We start from the raw sequence: 21,572 nt of genomic DNA, 5'->3' as shown, positions 1-21,572 counted from the left end.
GGCCGCGACCTTGCGACATTGGCCCCCTAAAATTACAAATGATGCAATAATTTTTCCCCCTTGCATCGCTTTGGCGCATTCATTTAACGACAAACATCAAAATTATCCAAATCCAGGCCCTGACGTCAATCCCACAAGAAGTATACCGACTCCGTAAGGGAAAGTTTTGTTGACATCATATAAGATACAGTGAAGACGCACATTTCTATTGATAACATAAAAAATGCCACAAAAAGATCAACTTTGATAAACTTAAACTACAAATTGAAACATTAGAGGGAGTAGATGAGACTTCGAAATGGACGTCTCTCGTCACATGTTTTGTCTACCGTCACTGTCGCGACCTCTGACCTTACGTTTTTAGCCTGATCGCCTCCTCTACCTGTAGAGGTGGCGATCAGGCTAAAAAATGTAAACATGTACCAAGATGGTCAATTCAGGCAAAATAACGAAGGTAAAATAGCAATGCACGATTAGCCGACATCTACATCGGATTTTAATCAGATGGTAGAGGAGGCGATCAGGCTAAAAATGTAAACATGTACCAAGAAGGTCAATTCAGGCAAAATAACGAAGGTAAAATAGCAATGCACGATTAGCCGACATCTACATCGGATTTTAATCAGATTGACCTACTCACTGACGTGTGCGAAACACTGAACTTGCTACCGGAAATCGGAACATCTATCTGCCACAGCTCAGAAGCCTTTAGTAAACCAAATTTATGGGACCGGTTGTGATTTTCATTTGTTGATGGGTTAGATTAATGGAAACAAAATGAGTACATGGGTATGTTGATTCCGAAAAGGCTCTGTTAGGGGATCGTGTTGCATGATGACGTTGACAGTGACACATGTGAATGTTTGGCACTGAATCAATGCGTGATCACTGGCATGGCCACTATAGACGGCCGATGCATGTGCGCCCGCGTCAGATATGAAGAATGAACTTGTTGTGCAAATCAGAAAATAATTACAGTGGTATTTACAAAGCATCCTAACTTTGACGTTGTTGATAGTTTTAGTTCAAAATTTCTGAGTTTCAAGGACACCTAATGTCAGCTTTCCATATGAAGTTAAATTACAGTATGTGCTGTTATTTGGTATAGCAGCCCAAATCATGATACACAGCCAGTAACGGTAATTAATAAAAAATAAATTATTTCAAAGTTTGTTTGACTGTATTATTTGTAAGTTTTTCGTTCACATTTGGTACTTTTTAAAGTCAGGGATTTTTTCTTCAAGAAATGTTGGTTTGAAGAGGGAATGATAAACACAGCAGTATACTAACAGTTCAAAAAATGAAACAAGTGGTTACAAGTAGGATTTCTCAAAGTTTTAATTCAATCATATGTTCACTGTGACTTATTTTGAAGTTGTTCTTTGTCCTTGTCTGAAAAAAAAGGAATTATAAATTTGAGCACTGCTATTCATTGCTATTCAGATTAAAAATTGTGACTACCTGGCTGTCCAATCTTTCGAAACAATATATAATATACTCTGTAGAAATGACTTAAAATTACATACTCTTATTAATTGCCTTCTTTTTCTAAGGTGTAATGTGTAGTACACAATTTTCAAAAAATAGCTTACTGGGAACTGTTATTAGGAATGGAATTAGGTAATAGTCTATGTGTAATGGAATATCTCTTTAGTGGTCTGAGGTAATTATAATATATATGAATATTTCATAGACAATAATAATTGACCCCACTCACTGTCAAATGACACCACTGTTTGGAACCAAGGGGCCTTTGTCCCCACTTTTTGGAAACCTTGGCAGAACACTGCCATCTACCCCCCCCCCCCCTGTTACGTCGGAGCAGCATGTGTCTTTCATGGCTGAAGTCATTGAGGTTTGATGAGGGACAGGGCTCGAAATTAATGCCGTCGCACGGTACATTTGCTGCAATGTAATAATAGCTCAGAATATTTCTATCATTTTCAAAATTAAAATTGGTAAAAGTCATACTGTATTCCTCAAAAAAACAATTTCTTGACCAGTTTTTAGCTTTAATTTAAATCAGTTGTATCATCGGGGACAAATTGCAAGCTTCAATTGTGTCATAAACACAGGTTTTAGGCATGGATGTTACAAAAAGTGTACAAAATGACTCAAAAGGAGCAATGATTGATGATTTAAATAGTTTGAGCATTGGAATGTTTGAATGTAAATTTGTCGGTGTCGCCACTATGCAACAACGTCTTGCTATTGCCTATTGCTAACATTAGTAACAACACTTACAAGTTACAGAAGACCATAATGTATACTGTACTGCAAGGTTAATCAAGCCTTGCATGGCGTGTTACCAATGTTTATATAATTACTTTTAAACAGTAAATCCCAAAGGAGTTCTTCGTTCTAGAAATGTATACATGTTATCTGGTGGATTATTTTGACACGTTCACACTGAAGAAAAATGTTTCATAGAAGTAATGATTTATATAAATGAAAATTCATCTAGCACACTGATGACAATCACGCAAGTGTTTCAAAAAGTTACATACTAAAGTTCAAATTGGATAACTTGAAAAAATTATTAGCGATGTCAATGCCACTTTGATTAATAGGACGAATATATTAGTACTCCTGATAAAATCATACAATAGTTCATGGCTACAGATATACACCCATCAGGATGATAAGTATTCATCTTCTTACAAACTTGTTCTACGGACTTGTCAACCTTGCTAAAATGAAGGAAAGAGACCTGTAACAAGGAAATCAATAAAGAGAAGAGAAAAGAAGTTGTAGAGAGGCTGACAGTGCAGAAAGGACAGAGAATAGAACTGAAAAAATACAGATCTTTTTTCCTTGCCCCCTTTTTTATTTCGTCCGCCCGCCCCCACCTGACTCTTCCACTGGAGATGAGGAAATAAAAAAGGTCACCCTTATAATCATACACAATCTAGTTAGTATCTAAATGTTGTGCATACTCTGTCTGACCTGGTCACTCGTAAAAGTTCCCTGATATCATTGTCATCATCATCACCTTCACCTTCAGTATTGCCATTATCAGTGTCACTTTAATCTGACTCACTGTTACTACTTGAGTCAGTACATGTATCACTGTCCGTGTTCTCTATGACATTCAAAACTAAATCATCATCATCATCATCATCATCATCATCATCATCATCATCATCGTCATCGTCGTCGTCGTCGTCGTCGTCATCATCGTCATCATCATCATCATCATCATCATCATCATCATCATCATCATCACCATCACCATCATCATCATCATCATCATCATCATCATCATCATCATCATCATCATCATCATCATCATCATCATCATCTTTTAACCAACATTCACGGACAGTTGGAATGATAAGGTGAGATGGTACACTCAACAATATGCATCGTTTTATTAAACAATTTTCCAACAATATATGTAGTTTATTTTTTTGTATTTTGGCATGTAAAGTACTCGTAAAAAATAAATGTTGAGTGCTCATCCCACCTTTACATTTCAAAACACACAAAACAACGATGAAACGTGAAACGGTAAAAAGTATGCTTAAAGTATACTTATTCTATACTTAAAGTATACTTTGAAATGTCAAGTACATTTCAAGTATACTTAAAATATACCCAAGTATACTTAAAATATAAATTGACAATAATTGGATCTTCAATTTAGTCACAAAACTACGGATTGTAAAATGTGACCCTCCCTGAACATTGTAATGCAAAATATGACCCTCCCCTAAGAACATGTTTGTAAAATGTGAACCCCCCCCCCCCATTCCTCCGCCCCCTGTAAATACTGAAGGCTCCCTTAGCTAGCTAGCTATCCGTTAGGTAACATTTTTCTGTGAACCCGGCTAACGGTGACCGGCTACTCCCCTTATTTCAGTATAGGTATATGTTGCCTGTGTCGTTTATTATTATATTGGATGATCTTGGATAATATCGCCTCCACTCCTTTCCCCTGACTTCTCCACGAAATTTTAAATACAGGCACCTTGATTGCATGCAAGTTGCCGAACATTTAGATAGGGTGTGAATTTGGAGATGATTTTTAGGGACTGTAACCCAATAAAAAACAAAACCAAACAAACCGCAAACGAAAACGGAAAAAAACCCAGTCGGCTCTTTTATGTCTAGAATTTCTTACTTGAAATAAATTAGTCACTACTCTGCAAGTTGTCGACAAATCCAAACCTCAAATATATGTAATTAAATATTCAAAGTCTCAGTTATCATATGATTCACGTTCACTGAACTGTCACTGGTAGCGCCATAGTGCACATTACTCTAGCAATTATTCCAGTGACATTTACAATGTACTGTCTGTGTCACTCTCACTAGTGCCACTGACAACATCCGTGTCTTTCACTAGTACTTTAGTCTCAGCTATTATCTGATAGTTATCTGATTTAACTAGACACTTTTGGGGTAAGGTTTGTTTTCTGAGACAAATCCCATTTTACATTTGTAATAGATTTAAATGGAGTAAACCTAAGTTATATGTTTTGTCCTCGGCTTCGTCTCACATAAACAAAATAACAGCTGTTTACCCCAAAAGGGTCCTGTGAAATCCATAGGTACGGAGATACAGTGTTCAAGACAAGGTCAACGTATAAACGATTTTTACACACATTTTACTGCAGAACAGGTGCACAATTAAATTGACCACGAAGTCTTAGGTGTACCAGCACATGAGTTGACTGTCAGTGACATTTTAATAGTTAACAAGCTATATTATCTTAAGATAGCGACAGTGTCCCTGAAGTGGTTCACAGAATTGCAGAAAGTTTCATTAGTTTGATGGCTAACGAGTTTGCAGTTTTATTGTGTAGAATTGACTATCCTGTTAACTGGAATGTGTCCTGTTAAATGGAATTGAGAGCATGGTTGAAACAATGGGCCGAGATGGAGAGGAGAATAATATATTATCTGCAATAGTCTGTTGTGAAGTCATTTTCTGAAATAAATGCTGGAGATGTTTCTGTGTGTGTGTGTGTGTGTGTGTGTGTGTGTGTGTGTGTGTGTGTGTGTGTGTGTGTGTGTGTGTGCAGTAATGATTTATATTTCCTCTATATTTCTTTGCTCTCAATTAACTTTGATTTCGGATGATTATTCTTTAATATATTTTATAATTTCTCTGATTCCATATTGTTATTTAAATCTGTATTATCCATTTTATGAGGGGGGGGGGAGTTAAAAACCCTGGCAAGAAATCTTAGGTAATTTATACATTTTTAGCAGGGGGGCACCAAATAATATACCACTTTTTGATGAAAAATCGACCCCCTGCTGGAAGTTAACAATTTACACTCCCTTAAGATGGTGTTTATTAATTTTTACGTACCTCTGGTTTGCGCTCTCATCAAGGGTATGTCGATATGAGAGATGTGTTGGTCTTTATTATAGTATTTCTCACTCGAAGAGCTGCTCTTCCCCTCTCTCTGTCTGCCTCTATGGACATTTTCTCTGTTATTCTCTCTGTGTGTATCTCGCTCTTACGTATGTATATACATGCAAATCGGTTAAATGCCCTGTTTTGTCCATCAGGTAATCGATGTGAGACGTGTGTGTTGGTCCTCAGTTACTGTAAAAGTCACACAAAGAGCGTACTTCTCTCCCTCCATCTGTCTGTATGTCTCTCTCCTCCCCCACGCACACATACACACAAGTCTAAGTCTGTCAAAATTCAGAGAGAGAGAGAGAGAGAGAGAGAGAGAGAGAGAGAGAGAGAGAGAGAGAGAGAGAGAGAGAGAGAGAGAGAGAGAGAGAGAGAGAGAGAGAGAGAGAGAGAGAGAGAGAGAGAGAGAGAGAGAGAGAGAGAGAGAGAGAGAGAGAGAGAGTGTGAGTGTGTGTGTGTGTGTGTGTGACCTGAGTGTGAGTGATTGTGAACAGGTGGGTGAACACTGGGAGACTACCGGTAACTTGGAATATAAAAAAACAAACCAAAAAACCCGGTTGTTTATATTGCCTTATAGGGTTGTAGGTGGCCGAGTGGTTAAACCACCTGCCCCTTACAACTGCGGTTGGGGTTCGAATCCATTCAGGGTTTGATTAAATTTACCACCCTGTAAGCAAGGAGAGTGTCGTTCAGTTTGACTCTACTGAACAACGCGGGTTTTTCCAGGGTACTCCTGTTTCCTCCTGCATTAACACTGAACCCATAAGGGATGGCCCTCAACTTGTATTGGGAGAGACTATCCAGTATAAGAGATTATTATACCGCCCTCAATCTGTCAATATGAGTGAGTAGAATGATACATTCGATAACTGTTATTGCTATAAATCGTCGTCTTCTAATGTCAGAGGTAATATATTTCATGTCTAAATATATAGTACTATAATCAAACTGTCAATCAAGAAAGTTTCAAGTTTCGGATGTTTGGGCGATGTTTATCACAAGATATACAGCACACAGGGGAGTGTAATATTTCATATATTGTTGTTTTCCAGGTCTACAGACTAAATTATAACAACCTTTTTACTTTAATATTTCTACTAGTATAGAGATTGATACATTTGTAACAGCAGGATTCGTACGATATTTTCCTAAGAAAACGGCAATCTAAGCAATAACACGTGCCCCTGTGATACAGCACTGTCATATAATAAAGGAGCCGATGTATTAGTAGGATACACGCCTCGTTGTATATCTTTTACTTGTACACGTCATGTGTCTTTGAAATGGTGTGTGTATTGCATGCTACCTAGGAAGCTGAAGAAGTATAAACGTGTTACTGTGTCGCTATAGGCCCATGCCGGATTACACAATATAGAAGAACTAACATAATCCCTATCACTATGAACTTCATAAATCGAGTACCCCTTCATAAAACCCCTTTCATTTCACCTTTGTACCGAACATTTCCGAACGTCCATGACTTCACATGAACAGCTGTGAGTGTTAACATGTACAGAGAATACAAAAATGTACATCAATCAATCAATCAATCAATCAATCAATCAATCAATCAATCAATCAATCAAAAATTTATAGAGCGCCTATATCCAATACGAAGTAAAGTTCAGAGGCGCTGTACACTTAAATATTGAAAACTTTCGCGAACAAGTATATTTTAAGGTTCTTCCTGAAGACATTGACTGTGGGTGTCTGTCGAAGCTCCAGTGGCAATTTGTTCCAAAGACGTGGTGCGGCACATGAGAAAGCACGGCCACCAAAGGAATCACGTCTGTAATTGGGTTCAAACAATAAGTATTTGTCCGATGACCGAAATGTGCGGAGATTAGGCTTCTTTATAATACGGATAGTGTCTGATAAGTATTAGGCGGTGAAAGACCATGCAATATTTTATAGGTGGTCAGGAGAACTTTGTAATCAATTCTGTATTGCACTGGCAACCAGTGCAGTTCCTTTAGTATTGGTGTAATGTGTTGACGTTTCTTTACCCTGTGTTCTGTGCATGTTTACCTTAAACACTGGAATCTTACATTTTAATCCATATAGTTAACCAGGTAATAATAGGTGACCTCTCATTCTAAACCACTCTTTGTCAAAATAACATAATTTTGCACCCTTTTAAGTAAAGGGATCACAGGCGCCCCTGAAAGAGGATCTTTCAAATTAATAGTATATGATTTCTGTTCACAAATGGACCACTGTTACATTTGGTATAATTTGGGTTGGCTGAAATACAGTTCCTGTGATGGGAGGGACTGTAGCTGAAGCGATTGCATATCCCGTGTAAGTGACGGGAAATCCTGGAAATTGCCGAAACTCCTCATATTCGCAATGGTTTTGTTAACTTGTCAAAGTTGGAAATGAATGCTGAAAGATGTCGCTTGTATTTTGTGTGGTTGGTTGAAGCGATTTGCACCTGCCAAGTAAATGTCGGAAAATCCCGAAAATTGTCGAAAATATCCCCTGCCACTTAATTGGGATGGTGTGTGAACTTGGCAAACTTGGACATGAATATATAAATAATATATATAAACAGTCGGGTCATTATCAGAACATCTAAAAGAAAAATGTGAAGTTTCTTTATTAAAAATCGCCATTCATAATAATATATTCAAGTCAACAAGAGAATTTATTGGCTGAACTAATACATTATACTTGAAATGCAAAGCTGGTGTTATACGTAATGGCGGATTAGCAGATCAACTTAAGTAGATGGACTTGTACAGGAAGTTTCACACCAGATAAAACCTTACACCAGGATACTTCGATATTCAAATTAGATAGAAAATACGGTCTCTATCGCAGGAAATAAAACGTCAACATTTCTAATACAAAAATGGTTATATAAATGCCATTCTCATTAATATGTAAAGGTAATCAAATGTACTGAAGTGTACTTATACCATAAACAAACAACCTTGCAGTTTTAAATTGTCGAGAATTAGTAGAAGAAATATATGAGATGTCTTTTTGTTTAGTCAATCGTTAACTTGTTACTAGAACTGAGGTACTACGTTGCTGGCGTGGTGTGAAAGCTCACAGTGTTCATTTCAGTATACCCTGTCACGTGACTAATTATACCCTGTTACTGATCCACGAAAAAAATTAACACATAATCTACGATTACGATCGTTGCCATGGAAACGTATCTCAAACTTAATAGCACCTTTTTGAATCACCTCTGCAACGGTGAGATTATACTTAGTCTTGGAATACTACAGGTCAAAGCAAATTACATAAATATGTTTTGTAAAACGCATAGGAAATGGTAATTACAGGTTAAACCCTCAGTGAGCAATCAAAAATGTTCTTGTTAAAACTGATAAAAACTGCATTTCTTGAACTGGAATGATAGGGACATTTCAGCTGAAATCGGGAGTCTAGCAACCTATAGGAGTTGAAGGGTAATATAAAAATAAGCATTTTATCAACAAATAAAATAAAAACGAATTTTAATTTTGAAGTTATTTCATGATCTACGTTTTGAATACTACTAATAAAAAAATAAAAGAGCACCATTTTACACATAGGGTTACCTACTGTCAAGACGGATGTGACGTCATTCAATTCTACTGAAAAGAATCTAGATCACATGACCCCTTTAGCACCATTCGAAATCATCCTGTTATGCTGACATATAAATTAGCACAGACTTACTTAGCTATGTGATACACTAACAATAAAAATAGAAATATTTTCAGCCATAAAAAAAGCTTTTGACATCATGGAAGAAAAAAAATTGGTGTTCCTTCGGTCATATACACTGTGTAACAGCTAGATGTAGGCAGATCTAGTTGAAGCAGATAGGGCCGACTTCGAAACCAAACCGTGCATCATCCTTCCCGCCAAATGCACCTGGTAGAAAATCGATGATGGGCAGCTGATGTAGTTTTGTGGTTTCAATTTGGAAAACTGTTTTTCCTTTGGATGGCTTTTTCTGTAAATGAAACAAATAAGGCGCATACATAAGTACAACTATGAAGTTATCTAATATCGACGATTTCGGTTTTCGAGTTGAAGAATTATTGGTGGAGAATAAACAATTCCTATACTGTTAGTGGACTTTTCTGCTTGACAAGTCGCTGCACCTATCAAACTGTATTTACGTTACGTTTATTCAGATAATTTCTGGGTAGTGGCTAGCATTTTTTAAAAATCCACCTGTAAAGATTAGAACGAGTTGGTTTGGTGGTTGTTTGTAAGTGTTCTGGAATTTAGCTATATAGTTATATCAAATAGATTTTCCTCTCCAAAATTTGTCACGGCATCAAAGCAGTCACTCCTCGAGGAAAATGCAAATGTTATGTCAGAAAATGATAACATTTTCTCACCTTGCAACCATCTTTGATGACGTCAGGGATATACTTGGTACCATATGCAAATTCTTCCTCATTGGCACCCATCAGTTTGACTGCATTGTCATAGGTACCAGTTTCTTCATCAAACCAGGCTGAAGCGTGTCCACAGTTATATGTGAAGTTTTGTCTAGCGGATGCACTCAAAAGACGCAAGAATGTCATTTGCACAACACCAACATTAGAATACGATATCTGTCGAGAAGCAGAAAATAAGGTGTCAATATTACCTTGGAGGAAAACAAAAGAATTTTACAGTTGGTCGGGAGAGGGTGTTTTTACAAATCGTTGACATTGCTATAATTATTAAATGGCATTCGTAAGTAACGATATTAATTAGATTGCTCAAATCTCAAATAATAATACTGTTGGCTTTTTTATATAGTGCTTTTGTGCTCAAAGTTCTTTACAATTATTACACGGATCTATATCGGCACAACGACCCTTCATACTTCCGCAACTCCCTGGGGAGCATACAATCCATTGCAGCCTTTATAAGCGCATATGACCAAAGCAGTCAAATTGCACCCTCTATCCTACCAGGTCTCAAATTATACAGCTGTGTTGACTTCTTGTTCACTCTTTATTAAATACACAACCGAGTTCTTTTGCCTGAGTGGGCGATTGCGAACTGCTGGACGAACGCATAAGCCCCATAGGAGTTTACTAGAAACGGGGAAAAATAAAACAATAGCGCCAATGGATTTGTAGCACAACTTTATCTGGCTGTTGCTAGGTCTTGTTGCTAGGCAAATGTACTTACATTTTTTGGAATTTTTATTCACTTGTCTACCCATCCCAGGATTCATCTTTGCAATATAAACCATCATTTGCCTGTTGATATGGGCTGTGTCTAGATCTTGTTGCTAGGCCTATTTGCATACATTTGTGGAATCCTCATTCACTTGCCTACCCTTGCCAGATTTCATCTAATGAATCTCCTTAAATTTTAACCCAACCTACTCAGTAGTTTTGGAATTATACATTTTTGACCAAAAAACACATTTTAGACCCAATTTGCATATCACTAATGGAATAATCATGTCATGAACAATTCTTAATCGAAACACCCCTAAGAACGTTCCCACAGGTTTCCATCCAAGAGTCACCAAAGTATTGACTTTTATCGATATCGATGTTATGGCCATTGAATCATATCGAAAGGGGTCTCTTTTCATAAACTTGTTACTTGTGAGAAGTTGTTCTCTTACCGTATAACCCTGCTTGAATTCGCTAAACCAATCACCGGGTGCTGCCTTGCGATAGGCCCGTGCAGGTTCCTGTAATCGAAAGAAATATAAAATTATTCTCCAGTGAAAGGATCGAAACACATTTCATTGTAACACCATACAGTGGCAATATAAATTCTAATGCTGAAATGAACGCTCTGGACTGGAAAAGAAACAGAAAGCTTAACTCTGTTACTTTCAAATCAAGAACAAAGACACTCTTTGTAAGTCATATGCGTTTGCTTGCTTTAGGCTAGATCAACTTTTTTTTATATATGGCATATTGGCAGTATCACTGCATCCCAATATCACAGAGTGTATACAATCTCAGTGACTTAATTGATATTGTTAGCTTTCTTCAAATTTCATAACACAATAAAGTAGAAAAAATAACCAGTTACACACATACACATACACATACACACACACGCGATAATTACAATGTAAATGTTTGAACCAAAATGGACGTATGGTTAAAACTTCCTCGGTTGTATGATAGTGAATTGAGAATTTCACAACCACTCCTTGTAAATTTTACCTAAAACTTTCATACATAATACCACACCACAAGTTTTGGCACTGAGAAATATACAACATCAGAATTATCTTCATCAATATAATTTATGAATTTCAAATAATATTTAATTTGTTGAGTGGGTTGAAATACAAACAAGAACAAGAAGTAAGGATCGACACAATTTTGCAGTTGTTACGTCGAAAGCAAAGTTATTCATGCATAGGTTCTTTTTCCACAACATGCGATAAAACAGTTCAATTCAAGACATCCAAGGAAGACGGTAGTAGAAAATAATTTCACTTATTTACTGGCAAGATTTTTAATTAAAATTTGGCCAATACTTTACTATATGAAACATGCAATCTGCCTACAAAATGTTGAATATTATTTTCAAGATTGCATTGTGCTTCAATACTAAACCGTAATAATACTGTACAACGAATTGTAAAAGTGAAACTTATGGTGACCCCTAACTATAGTTTGATATTTATTTATAAATATCTCATTTCTAAACATTAACAAGAACCCTCTTTTCAATCAATCATTCAAACAAATATACAGTTCACACCCAAACATAGCTTAGCAATGATATCAAACACATGAACATAACTGAATTCAAGATTTAAATTTGCATAGCATCTAATACTGGTGGAATTCATACAAACAATGTATGCTGTCATAGAGATGCTCTCCCCATGTAACAATGTAAGCTGTCATAGAGATTCTCTCCCAATGTACACAGACAAGTAAGAAGGTCTTCATTGTCTGTGGTCTGTAAGTGAGAAATTCTGATCTTTGATGGCAGTAAATGATGCTCAGTAAGCGTCTGAGGCAGTTCGCTACCATTCATGTTCATTACGTGACCTTTCATAACCATTATGATATTTGATAACTCGGTCAGTTTTTCGTATCTTTGTACGAAATTGTATAATTTACTTTATAATTTCATACTTTTTGTAATCATCATCATCATCATCATCATCATCATCATCATCATCATCATCATCATCATCATCATCATCATCATCATCATCATCATCATCATCATCATCATCATCATCATCATCATCATCATCATCATCATCATCATCATCATCATCATCATCATCATCATCATCATCATCATCATCATCATCATCATCATCCTTATTAAGAAATTTCAAACTTTCGTTTCACGAGGACCGTGACTCTACAACTAACATACCTAAATATTCAAGGCATAATTCATTTGAATGGTAACGGTTGAGCAACCTTTACTTCATTAGCTAATGACTCGAGACAAAATTTGAGATCTTGAGCCCTGTGATGTAATATCAAATTGTTGACATTTGTTGAAACCATTCTGCCCAAAAAAGTTGAAATGACGTGATTTTAACTGGAGTGCAAATTTAATTAGAGCGTGTAGCATTTCATCCCTAACAAAACGACGAAGCAGTGCACTCTTGCATGCGTTTGAACTTGACAGCCGCTTTGCATGCCTCGCTCTCTGTATTTCTCGATATTTCATTTGGATTACCCCAGCAAAACATTACCATTACGGAAAGTATTGTACATCAGCTACCCTCCATGCCACCGATTATTGCTCAATAGCACAGTTTCCCGTAACCCAGAGCCTTATGTTACCACACAACACTTCTAAATTTAAATGCTTATAGCCCAATTAATTTTGAAACTTTTTGCGGAGATTTGTTTTTATTTTTGCGGGTGCAAATATAAAAGTGTTATTGCAATGCTGTATAATGACAACAATTAAAACAGCGAAAGGTTTACTACCGAAGCATTACGACCATCTACTGCACTACGGTCATTAACATCATCATCGAAGAGTGACGCTGACATCTGTAGCTAAATATTGAAAAACGAGAAATGGGAAACAAATTGTTGTAATATTGTGTATTCATGGATTTAAACAAAGGAGCACATAAACAGGAATAGAGAAACAAAAGAATACTAGAAAAATAAGTCTGTGACATGGAGTCTCTTAAATATTCATTGTTATTTTTCACCTTTTAAACCATAATAGATGTGATGGTTTAGGGTGATGGCATAGTGCCAAATTCGCCACTGTCATGACCGCTGTGTGACCAACATCCGGGCATTCTTTCTGGCTTGTGAAGAAACACCATTCAATCCGAACGAGATTTCAAATCTGTTCAATGCCTATGGTTTAAAAGCCACTATCAAATGTTTGTTTCTAGAAGAGGCGTTGTGGTAATTAGGAACACAACAGTTGGACATTTTTACAATTCGATGTAATATTTTTTTGCAAAATGACACCCAGACTGACGTGACCCTCTAACTCCAGTGTCACACAAAAGTCATGAAAGTCAACTATTTACAATGACTGCAAGATCGTACATTTCTTTCACTCCGAATTCTCTATACAATTGAAACCACCAAACTTGAAACAGGGTACTGTCTGGTGCGACCAAAATGGTACTAATATTGCTACATTTCATCGTCTAAATGTTGTATAACATTGCCACATTTCGTCGCATGCTCAACATAGCTAGTTCATACTAACATTGTCTGGCTTGACAAACATATTGCCAACATTGTTACATTTCTTTTGCTTAAGCTACACCGCAGCAGCTCGTCGCCAAATCATGCTGCAATAGCGCATGCTTTAATGAATCTTCCGACATTACAAACAAAAGTACCCTCCTCAGAACAAATCACTCATAATGTAACAATATAGTAAAAATTGTATCGCATACATAGACAGTGTAGCAATTTCAGTATGCTTATTTTCAAGCCAATGAACTGTTGCAATGTTTGTAAAAGAAAATAACAGTCGTTGAAATGTAGCAATGCTAGTAACATTTTTGTTGAGCCTGAGACTGAAATGTAGCAACGTTAGGGCGCGATTAGTTTTTACGGCCGGGGGTGGGCCGGTGACTTCTTGTTCGTGTTGTACTTAAAAATAGTGACCCCCCTGCGATTCATCCACAAAACAATCCATCCCCCTGTCAAATATAAAACCCACTGAACCCCCCCCGACATCTGTTGACTAGAAACATTCTTCTTATTCTTGCAAAAGACACTCTAGATTCTCAAAGCACAATACAATACACTGAATAGTTCATTTTACTTGTTAGATTTACAGTAATTTTGAGTGTATATGGTAAATTGCTACCCCAAATCCATTGCTTCACATGTATAAAGCTCTTTAGACAGGAACCCTATGAGAAGTATGATTGTCTGTTCATGGACATGCAAAATATTCATTGTTTAGTAACCAAAAGTTCTAGGACCTCTCTTAGATTGAGTGAACTATTACCATAATAGATTAATTCAGCTAATTGTAAAGTACAATATTAGAAATGGAGTTAATATATTTGTAAACCTAGGGGTTTCAGTAAGTTTCAAAGTAGGGAGAGAACTGGAATAAGTATGGGGAGAAGTGCACGCTACGCGCGTGCGCGCCCGCTATACAAGCGGGGCTGGGGGGGAGGGGGTGTCCCCTCCCATGGTAAGAGTTTTTTTTGGAAAACGAACACCTTTCGGAGCCCATTTAGAGCACCATTCGAAGCAAAACACAACTTAATCATATCATAAAAATATCGCTAATTTTAGGGTTTCAAAAGTTTAAATCATTTCAAGTCATATTGACACAAATAGTAATAAAAAGATAAAGTAGAACATTTGGGGAAAACATGGCCAGTGGAGGTCAGTTACCATTTAGAGATACAAATTCATTAAATTATTTGAAAGTGTTTCTCTATTGCCTATGTTTGTGTGCAATTCGATATGTTCCTTCAATGGAGGCACAAATTTTAGAGTTAGTCCATCCAGTAAATTTCAAGGTATTTCATTTCTTATGTGTTAGGTGCAATGTTATGACTCCATGTCATATGCTTGGGATGTGTCAAGAGACAAAGAGTTTATGTTATATTTGAACGTCTATTTATAGCATTGTTTATGGTTTATTGTATGCACATACATTTGTTGTATGGAAATTTAAGTGCAGCAGGGTGGTTCGTGATTTCGTTCAGTTGTTGAAAATAAGGCGCCCCCCTATTCACTTTGTAAAAATGATGATCCCCCATCTTTGAGTCCCAAATTGAGGTACCCCCCGATTTACCGCCCCCGGCCGTAAAAACTGATCGCTCCCTTAGTCAGATTTGTGTTAAGCAATGTTAGTAAGACTATTGTCGCGCCAGACACCGCTTTGTTTCAGAATGACTGATTTCAATTGTGCATCATAATGTGTTTAAGTAGATACAAACAGAGAAAGAAACGACATTATTTCTTTACTATTACTCTCCACATCGAAATAAAAGGGACTGATGCTTCAACATTTAAATGTCAATTTGAGAGTATCATATTAACAGTGCTATTGTCTTTGTCACTTGGTGAGGGGGTCAAATTTAACTATTGGGCATACGATATGGGCCGTGGGTTGAAGAATCATTTCATGTTATTTTTTCTTTTGACTAAAACTGATTAACAAGCTGCAGTTTTAGTGAAATGAATAGTAGATAAACAAATGACATTGTATTATTTCCAATCTGTATTCTAATAATTCAAAAATGGTGACTTCTCTACACTAATACTGAATTACTTACTACACAAAGAGGGTTACTGAAGTTGGTAAGACTATGTAATATTTTTACTTCTTATACAAGCAAAAGGCAAACACATTAAAACAACACGAATATTCACAATGAGGTAGGATTTATGATAGGCGTGAATACGTGAGTGATTAGGCCCCAATGCCATCCCCATCACAAAATTCGTTGTGGAAGACACAAAAACACGATGTTGCCCAAGTACAATTAAAATCACGAGACCTGAAACAAAACGTCATTTCGCTCAAACAAAAACAATGCTACACTTTATCGTCTGCTACATTTTATAGTCTGGCTCAAAATATGCTTACCAACAGAGATATTTGTAGGACAAGACGATACATTGTAGCACTGTTGGCAAGATTTTTGTCGAACCAGACATCGCGGTTTGTCTCAGTCTCATGATTTTCACTTTATCCCCTAATTCCATGTAATGCACTTTATGTACACATATAGTGCACCTAGAGTAATTGATAAGCAAGACAACCAGTCCCGATTTAATCTAAATTAGTGAGACATGCCGAGGATACTATGCATTTCATTTCAAACGTTTGTGGGTTAAAGGGCAAAGGACATCTCCATACTTATAATGAATTTGCGATTTTCACTTGCAATAAATGAAAATGGTTGAATGGTTGAATGCATGTATTTATTTTTGATATGTGATCCATACTAGACTCGTCCAAGAATACACACATCATCATGTTAGTACTAAAACTGCTTGCCCTTTTCATTGAGGGTAGGCAGCTTTAAACTAGTGTCTGTTATAATTAAAATGAGTGGGATAGACGTTTCTATATTGATTGTAATTACAGAGAGTATAACTAATCGTAGTGGTGTGTATTCATACTTACTTTTCTGAACTCTTCATCAGGTAGTACACATGTCTCTCCGCCCGCCGTGAAATTACAGAAGACCTCGATGGCATCTTTGCTACATCCCTGGTTTGGATCGATCCAATACAGACCTAAATTTCATAGAGTAGAAAATGATAATCGTCATCTTGCTAGGTCAAGTTTAACTGACAGTCACAAGTACAATTACTCAAAACGAAAATACAATTAAAACTATTCCACCTACAGAGCGTCGTTTGGCTCGACAAGTATCTTCTCAACATATTGCTATATTTCAAAATCTTACTCGATAAAAATCTTAATGATATTGCGACGACGTAGCTGTATTAGTAAATTTTTATGTCGAACTACACGATGAAATATATCACTGCAAGTGAAATGTAGCAATATTGATAATTTCTTTACAGTCAGACGAGGCTCCCTTGAAGCCAACTGGTTTTCAATTAGTAAGGCGTAAAAAAAATGTGTGGTTCCGATTACATTCAATTTAAAATAGGTGGGGGTAGGTAGATTTTTTTAATTTTATTGTATATTTTTTTTCATGTGTGAGTATCTAGTTCAGGTTTTTCATTGTTTTCCAAAATGGTCTTTGTATTGTTTATTTCTTCCTATCGGATCATGGTACAGCCATTGCAAATTGGAAGAATAGTTTTATATTGTCTTTTTAAGTTGATGTCAGTTTCCGCATCCACTATTTCTTGGGAGACTTCACGCTTTTCGCGATTTTATTATTATTTTTCTCGAATACGTAAAAATGTTTTGGGTCGGCGTGAAAAACTAGGTTGGGTCGGGTAACCGGAACCAAACAACTTTTTTTATTTTGCCTAATCCGAGCTTAATCAGTTGTATAATATGGAATATGATAGACACTGAATAGGAATTCGTACAAAATAGTACTGTTATATAAACTTATTATGCCTCAAAATGAACCTTTGTTCTGTGTCTCGAATTTTGTTTTATCATTAAACTGATAGTACAATTTTGGAGAACTTTTCACTTCGGGTATAAATCTATTAGTCTATACGTACCATCTGGGAAGTCTTCGTGGCACATTTGCAGATCTTTACAAGTTCTAGCGGGGTTGAACCTAGTGCCAATAGGCCTCTTCATTTGCTCAATTTCTATCTTGAGTGCCTCTAAGGAGCCGAAGATTTCTTCCAAGCCATCTGTGTACTCTGGAGGTAGTTCGTTCTCATCTCCTGCTTCTCTTCTTCGTCTTTCAGCTTCATCTCTCATCATCTGCCTAGTTGCATCTACCAATCCCATATCAACCAACTGCTTCAGATTCTACAATCGTCAACGTCATTGAGACTTAAGTTGAGTTTCAAAAAATGACTTTCAATTCTTCCAATCAATGCTATTTCAGATTTGTGGCATCTGTGTTATGCGATGTTTGTCAATTTTGCATTTTAAATTTTGTCGATGATTGACTTGTTTTTGGTTTGCATCATTATCATACGCACTGGAGTATTGAAGGAGACATGTACAAATACCGACTATTGCCGACGTCTACTAAATTATATCCAACTAGTAATTAAATAAACTAACATAGGAATAAGGCATTAAGACACGGACAAGAAAGTAACTTACGAACAAACAAACTTACCTCAATAGTTACAGGTGGACCCTAAGGGAATAAACATAAAGTAGGATTTTTGTCAATTTATATCCATGTAAAATATATTAATGTGTCAAAGACGAGATCAAAAACAACAAAAACAATAATAGGAATAGGACTGGTATGGTTTGCTTTCTTATGTTATCCTTGGCAGTATTTTTATATGTATCTATTTTATTACCAACTAAATCTTAAGATGATTTCTAGGATAAAGAAAGGTTGTTGAAATCGACGACAGAATTCTGTATAAAGAGGTGTTGTTTGTTGATCCATAGTCAAAACAATTACATTCGATTACTATTTGTCATATGCTGTATTTTCAAGTAACTGAACGGGTTTTCTTTCGAGTATTAAGTTGATTTAGGATCAGAATAACGTAAACGCATTTGCGATGCTTTTTAACTTACCGGTGGACCTGGTTCTCCCTGTTATGCATCGAGGGAAAGAAGAAAGAAACAGAAAAGAAAAAAAAGTGCTTCGTTAAATGTGGGATATAGTAAAATTAACCTTGATGGTCATCGTCCTATTAGTGATATTCTACTATATTGTTACTCGTCACCATCACTACTACCACCGCCACCACCGCCACCACTACCACCACCACCACCACCACCACCACCACCACCACCACCACCATTACCACCACCACCACCACATCACCACCACATCACCACCACCACCACATCACCACCACAACCACCACCACCACTACTACCACCATCACCACCACCACCACCACCACCACATCACCACCAACACCACCACCACATCACCCCCACCACCACATCACCACCACCACCACCACCACCACCACCACCACCACCACCGACAATGATGCTTTTAATACAAAAGTTTCATTTCTGGTGTCTTAACCAACCTGTCTTCCGAGTGCTCCCTGTGGACCTGTTTCTCCCTTGTCGCCCTTCTCACCAAGCAAACCGTCCCTACCCTGAAAATTGACAAAGGTTAAAGTAGTAGCATATGTGTAATCATATCTCGCATTTTATACTTTGTCATAGTTATAATGTCACATTCAACGACGTTATCCAGAGCAAAATGCTCCTTGGTAGAGATGTCTAAATTGTGTAAGCTTTCTTTGCTTACTTCATGAAAAAAGAATTATTTCTGTAATCCTGAATATGATACATTGAAGAAACTGAAGAACAAGAGATATATGTTATGACTTTTAAATGTGTCTAGAAATAGCACCATGAGTGGTCCTCGAATACAATTAGAATAAATTCTTACCGGCAATCCTGGGGGTCCATCGGGACCAAGTGGACCTGGAGGACCAGTCAGACCCTGAAAAGTAAATTGATAAAGCATGAATTTTACAAGGGTGAAAATGCATAATGAGAATGTAACGGTTTGGCTTAGAAACATCTCTTATAAGATATGAACCATACTTATGTTTTCTACAATTTCACAACTTTGTAGTGCTTTGTTGAACTGGAGAGCCTGCTTTTGTAGTTTATACTTTTTATTTCCAAGGAATAGTCTGCTAACGTGATGTTATTAGTTGCAAATAAAAGATTAAACAATACAACTCTAGCATCTAACTTGAAATCTAGAACAAGAATAACGATATAACTCATAGAGAATATATATATATAACAGGTTGATAGAAATGCATTGAATGTTACCTGGCCACCCTTAGGTCCCATAGGACCTTCAACACCAACTTGGCCATTAGGTCCTTTCTCTCCAGGGGGACCCTCTGGACCAGTTGCTCCGATTTCTCCCTTGTCGCCCTGGTGACGAAGTAGAACAATGTGATATAAAATTCGAATGTATTAGCCATGGCAGCCTGTGCTGTCATATTTCCAAGACACTTTTGCAAACAGACAGACTGACACCAATATACACGTATACACTGGTGTACAATAAATTTAACTTCTACAATATATGCCGTGGATAGCTCTCTTCTTAGGCTGAACATGAAATATTTGTGATGTATTTATTACTGCAAACTTTCTACACGAAGCATTTAATCGTAGGAAAAGCTTTCTTAAACTAAAAACGTATGTGATATTTATTTATTTATTTATTTCGAAATTTCTTTTTCTGTCCTATAAGCCAGAGGGCTGCATGTGGCTCTTATGTTTGTAAATTTTATTTAAGCATTGTATAATTTAATAAGTCCACATAGGACACTTAATAAACAATAACATAACATAATATAACATAACTAATCTAAGAAAATTGTTTAAAAAAAATAATGTTCGTTGCCAAGAATATCACTTACCTTATCTCCTTTTGGACCTTGTGGCCCTTTTTCTCCTTTCGGTCCAGGCATGCCCTGTTTGAAATATCAACAGTAAGGAGTCAGAAATACATTTTTTTGTGAACTGAGCGTGACATCACAGAAGGTCACGATCAGAGGTAGATTCATGTGTTGTTAAGATGACTCAAGAAAATAGAGGAACACTGGAGTGCTTCCATTTTCGTTTTCTTGGTTCATGTAATTTTTTTTTACACAAGTCTTAATACCGAATATAGGAGAATACACAATACACATTGGTAGTTGTGACCCCTCAAAACAAAATCACAAAAGACACAGGGAGAAAAACTTGGTGAAAACCCTGAGTTGAAATGCAATTATTGAGTTGACGTACCATTGGACCTGCCAATCCAGGAAGACCAATGGGACCTTCTTCTCCTGGGATACCCTGCAATATAGTTATCATTATGAGGAACAAAAACAAGGCGAAGAAGCATATTGTAAGAGGAAATGATTCGCATCTTTTTGCCATTATCAAAATATATGTAGATGAATAAATAAATATGGTATTTATTCTTTATTGAATGCACTCTCCTGTGCACGTGACTTCATGTAGTAATCATGAAAACGATAGAAATTTGAAGATGGTAGTCTTGACCCCAAACGAAATCGGTTACTTACTTCTTTAGTGGACAGTGTCAAGAAAATTATTACTGAGTTAGAAATGCGAATCATTCTCGATGTTAGCATACTATTTGCTGATTTCTAAATGGATACCGTATGCAAAAGTTGGGATAATGCTCAAACCATAACAA

At 36.7% G+C, this 21,572-nt stretch overlaps 1 protein-coding gene across 2 annotated transcripts in view; it reads right to left on the bottom strand.

The window, feature by feature from the left end:
* Positions 1-8,002: 8,002 nt before the first annotated feature.
* LOC144441421 (uncharacterized) overlaps positions 8,003-21,572 on the bottom strand; it is an 88,714-nt gene continuing 75,144 nt past the window's right edge. The window contains exons 50-62 of one of the 2 annotated variants that reach the window (XM_078130991.1): positions 21,152-21,205; positions 20,782-20,835; positions 20,180-20,287; positions 19,785-19,838; positions 19,414-19,485; positions 18,944-18,961; positions 18,525-18,545; positions 17,947-18,205; positions 16,919-17,031; positions 13,267-13,338; positions 10,959-11,027; positions 9,724-9,942; positions 8,003-9,329 (exon numbers count right to left, since the gene is read on the bottom strand). In XM_078130991.1, coding sequence (XP_077987117.1) covers positions 9,183-9,329; positions 9,724-9,942; positions 10,959-11,027; positions 13,267-13,338; positions 16,919-17,031; positions 17,947-18,205; positions 18,525-18,545; positions 18,944-18,961; positions 19,414-19,485; positions 19,785-19,838; positions 20,180-20,287; positions 20,782-20,835; positions 21,152-21,205 — 1,260 coding nt within the window. In that variant the 3' untranslated portion in view covers positions 8,003-9,182. The remainder of the gene's footprint in view (positions 9,330-9,723; positions 9,943-10,958; positions 11,028-13,266; positions 13,339-16,918; positions 17,032-17,946; positions 18,206-18,524; positions 18,546-18,943; positions 18,962-19,413; positions 19,486-19,784; positions 19,839-20,179; positions 20,288-20,781; positions 20,836-21,151; positions 21,206-21,572) is intronic. The other variant, XM_078130992.1, reaches the window with a different exon arrangement.

This window comes from Glandiceps talaboti, chromosome 10, assembly GCF_964340395.1.
Source record: "Glandiceps talaboti chromosome 10, keGlaTala1.1, whole genome shotgun sequence".
NCBI lineage: Eukaryota > Metazoa > Hemichordata > Enteropneusta > Spengelidae > Glandiceps > Glandiceps talaboti.
The sequence above is the reverse complement of the archived record's forward strand: the minus strand, read 5'-3'. Positions and strand labels throughout refer to the sequence as shown.